General features: G+C 46.4%; 2 protein-coding genes across 2 annotated transcripts in view; one reads left to right on the plus strand and one right to left on the minus strand.

The window, feature by feature from the left end:
* Window positions 1-214: 214 nt before the first annotated feature.
* Window positions 215-1084, plus strand: rnf152 (ring finger protein 152; the record flags this gene model as incomplete). The annotated part of the gene is made up of 2 exons (XM_080546903.1): window positions 215-698; window positions 840-1084. 2 exons carry the CDS (start codon window positions 215-217, stop codon window positions 1082-1084), a joined length of 729 nt encoding a protein of 242 aa, XP_080403029.1.
* Window positions 1085-2849: 1765 nt separating this feature from the next.
* The window catches only part of gad3 (glutamate decarboxylase 3), a gene marked incomplete at both ends in the record, with an annotated part of 12530 nt that continues 10803 nt past the window's right edge, over window positions 2850-4576 (minus strand). Inside the window, one exon of the mRNA XM_080546904.1 lies at window positions 2850-3023. Within this exon, the coding sequence (XP_080403030.1) occupies window positions 2850-3023 (174 nt within the window). The remainder of the gene's footprint in view (window positions 3024-4576) is intronic.

A 4576-nucleotide genomic window follows, 5' to 3' on the forward strand; every position in this document is an offset into this window, starting at 1 on the left:
AATGAAAGCTCCAGAATTTTGCCATTTCGAGATGTTCGGTTTTTTTAGCCGAATGCCCAGTAATTCAGCAGTGGTTGTATATTGAAATTCTTTATTAGGAATAACCCCTTGAGATACGCTATCTCGTTTTTGAGTGGGTCCTGGAGTTCTCAGAGTGATTCTATTCCACATCATTCTATTCCTCTCTCTGGACCAGACCACACACACACTCAGAATGGAAACCCCCTCGCCCTCGCGAGAAGAAGCCGACACCTCCATCTTGGAATGTCAGATCTGCATGAACCCTTTCAACGGTTGGAGGCGACCCAAGATGCTAGCCTGCCGTCACACCTGCTGTTCTGTCTGTCTGTCCAAGTTGCGGGACCAAGGGGGGGTCGACGGCGTCCGCTGCCCCTGGTGTCGCTGCGTCACCACGCTGCCCACCTGTCTCTCTGTCGCCAAGCTCCCCGACGACCCGGACAAAATGGCCACCATCACCACCTCTACAAGAGCAGCCTCGCCAGTCAGACTGGAAGCCTCGGGCTGGAATGTAGGCCAGAGCCCGGAGAGCAAAACTACAACTCCCACCCTGCACACCTCAATGTCGGTCTACACGCCTGTCTTTATGAGGTTGCCTAGCACCGTCTGCTACCTGCTTCAGCCACCGCCTAGGGAAGCAGAGAGAGCGACGGTGACACCTGGGCTACGTTCAGGAGATCGTAGGAACGCTATGAGTAGACCTGATTTGAGGTGTGTTTACGCAAATCAGAGAGACGCGTCTGTTCTAGATCACGTTTTTCTATCTGAACGACCCACAGTGTTGTTTCTCTCTGAGCACAGCCCCCCCGGTGACTCTACAGAGGGGTCCCTCCTGATCGGACAGCCAAAGGGAAGGACTAGGGGGGGAGGTCTGGGGATGTGGGAGGGCCTGGGGGAGATGGAGGAGGGATCGGGGGAGAGCTGGGCTGGGTGTAAGACCTCTGTACGCACCAGAGTGTTTTTAACAGCGTTTGTGGCCAGCTTCGCCCTGCTCTTTATCCTGTGCATCGTCCTGCAAAGCATGTCCTGTTCCTCCAAGCGCTTCACTATCATATCCTGCGGGTGAAAAGACAATGTACAATGCATCGCTCATGCAATCTCTTTGTCCGAGTTTGTCTGTCTCTCTCTCTCTCTCTCTCTCTCTCTCTCTCTCTCTCTCTCTCTCTCTCTCTGAGATTCACACATTCAGAGATAGAAGAAATAGGAATAAAGATATTTTTGCAATGTTTTACCGTTAACACTGTGTGTCAATCATTTCCACCCTTGACCTCTAGACCACTGCTGTTCTCAGAGAAGCGACCCTGTCAATAGTGAGGGCCCCATATTCCCAGCAGGTGGCGCTAGCACACTGCTAAGTGAATGTTGAAAGTATGAAAAAGCTTGTTGACTACTGATCCATGTTATTCTGGTGAGATAGAGAACACATTGCTTTGGCGTATGCAATGGGATGTATAAATAAAGTTTGATTTGATGTAGGGAAAAAGTCAAAATAAAGGTGAATAAATAGTATTCTCAAGCATTTACAGTTTGTGATTATGCTTCATAGTTTAACATTTCATAGATACACAATGTTATTGCCTTTATTCCAGTTTTTTTCCCACCTATGAGAGTCATGGCAGACTCTTGAAAATGAGATTATAAATAAAGGTTAACCTCTTAAAATCCACAGGCCCATAATTGAGCCCAAATTCTGATGTAATTTCATTCTTAATTTGATTATTGTTTACTTGTCATGTGTAGTGTGTTATTCTGAACTATGACCTGAACACATCCACACAAAACATCAAATGGCATCCTGCTTTTGCATCTGATCATCACGTGTCTGATGTTATAAGCAGTTCACTTTGGGTCTGTTTTGATAGGCGGAAAAGAGTCAAAATAAGGCCTGGCGTTTAAGAGGTTAAAACAAAATGACAGGCTGAGCCGTAGAGTTGACGTCAACAATGTCACACTGTCACGGGGTGACTGGAGAGTGTCTAAGCTCCTCGTCTTTGATGAGACAAACAAGACAGTCGGGAGCCAGGCAGCTGTGAGACAAAGTGCTCTGCGCCTTTTGTTCCGCCACAATCCGTGTGGAGAGACACAGCTTTGGTCTCCTCTGTGTGCGTGTTTACCTCCACCTGAGAGACATTCATTAGTCTGAGTCTTTTTGGCTGACATGTTTGGTTGCTTTCATTCCACACACACACACACACACACACACACGCACACGCACACGCACACACACACGCACACGCACACGCACACGCACACACACACACACACACACACACACACACAGAGAGAAGAATTGATGTTAAACTTTTCAATAGCTTTTTAATAGCCATTACGTTGAGAAATGAGAATGATCACATGACAGTATTAATACAAGCTCCTCAGACAGAAAATGGAACAAACATTGCGAGGCGAATATATAAAAGGCAAGAGAATTACTTTCAACTCTTCCATCTGTTCTACAGTTTAGACAACACTTGCATAGAATTGTTTTAACAGGAGTTTTGACATTATATCAAATGACACTGCGTGCAAAATCTTGATTAAATGTTTTAGCATTGATTCCTGTAAGACACTCAATCACACTACAGAGCCAAACCGAGCTGAGCCAACCTGAGCTGTGCTGGGTCTGGTACGCATCCGTCATAAGCCCCTTTCACACATACAAGCCTTCCCAGTAGATTCCATGCAATTTCCAGGGTCGACGTAAGTGTGAATGGGACTGACAGATGGCGGAAAGAGAGCTGCAAAAGAGAGTGAAAGTAATACAATCCTACTAGCACAGTACGGTTCAGGTCAGCCTGTATGTGCAGTAAAGCCACAATCTCCTTCCTGGTTCAAAGGTCATGACCCAGCCTGGCGACCTCGTCCAGTAGGAAGTCCACGTCCTCCCTCTGTGTGGCTGGATTGGAGAAGACACACCTGAAGAAGTTCACCTTGTCCCCCAGTGGCTGGTACCCAATCATAGCCATCCCCTCCTCCATCATCTTGGCTTTGATCTTTGGGGCCACCTGAACAACCAAACACTCCCTCAGATATAGCTTGGTACACCTCATGCTCTGTTGATTAGACCAGGGCTGAGCCAATCAAATGTTATAGAGCACACGTTGTACAAACAGGTAATGCAGGCTTAGGCACATTACCTGTGGCGCAGTCACAGACAGACATAGATGGATAGATAGATGGATGGATAATAATAATAATAATAATAATTCATTACATTTATATAGTGCTTTTCCGAGGCTCAAAGACGCTGACAATATAGGAGATACGGAAAACACAAAAACAACAAGTAACATGGAACACAGTCAGCGAACGGGGAGGGGGGGGGGGGGTAGGGACAGGGGAGGTGGTTAGGGGTAGGGGAGGCTGTATGTATATCAGGGGGGTGGCAGGGTTAGGGGAGATGGGTGATAGATTATGGGAGATAGATTAAGAGTAATGGTTAAATAAGTATCTGTAATACTAATTGCTAGTAAGCGTTTATAATGTTAATGTTACTAATCATTTAAGCATTTAATAATTTGATGACATAACCATTTAATTCTTGTATTAAACATAGAGTATGCATTAGATGTGTGTCTGTGTTAAACACTGTGCTGGATGACTGCTTATAACAACTAGTGACCTGGGAATCACTGTGTGTCTGGGGGGGTCCTCCTTTGTTTATGACTTGATTACCAATTAGAGCAGAAGTTATTTGGTGGCCGTGGAGCAGGAGGTAGAGCCGGTGTCTAACGATCGCAAGGTCAGCGGTTCAAACCCCGGCTGGCCACATGTTGGTGTCCTTGGCGTAGACAGTGAACCCCAAATTGCTCCCAATGAGCGGGCCAGTGCCTTGGGCCGGTAGCTTGCCGCCATTGGTGTGTGAACGTGTGTGAACGGGTGAATGAGAGGCCATTGTAAAGCCCTTTCAGTCCATTTATCTGAACTAACAGGAGCAGACTAATATATTTCCAACCTGTCTTAAGTAACGGCTAAACAGGCGGCGCCAGCCTTGACACGGGTGAGAGGGACGGCCAGACTGGAGGCATCACTCCCTCCCCAGACCCTGCTGACCTGAACCAGGGTGATTAAGGGGACCACAGGGCACCATTGATCAACCAGCCCACACCGTTTCAAGGCTGCGTGACTGAGGGATAATAACCATGGGACAAAACTGAAGAGGAGAGTGGAGACAGGGCTCTGAAGATGTATTGTACATTGTAACCTTGTATTGGGGGCATTTGTCTGGGCTGTTAGAGACCTTGCAATGCTTAATTTAGACAGATATTTTGTATGTGCCTATTTGAGAGATAATACAAATGGGAACATCTGAAGAGAAGAGTTGAGACAGGGCTATGAACATGTATTGTAACCTTGTATTGGGGCATTTGTCTGGTTTGTTAGAGACCTTGGCTGCAATGCTTGCAACCATAATAAATGAATAGTTTAGACAGATATTGTGTGTGTGCCTATATGTGCAAAGTCTCACCATTTGCTGTGGTAAATGCTAGACTTTCCACAGTGATGGATGGATGGTGTATACACATAGAGAAGTAGATAGATAGATCCTTTAGGGTCC

Source organism: Nansenia antarctica, assembly GCF_963989245.1.
Source record: "Nansenia antarctica genome assembly, chromosome: 16".
NCBI lineage: Eukaryota > Metazoa > Chordata > Actinopteri > Argentiniformes > Microstomatidae > Nansenia > Nansenia antarctica.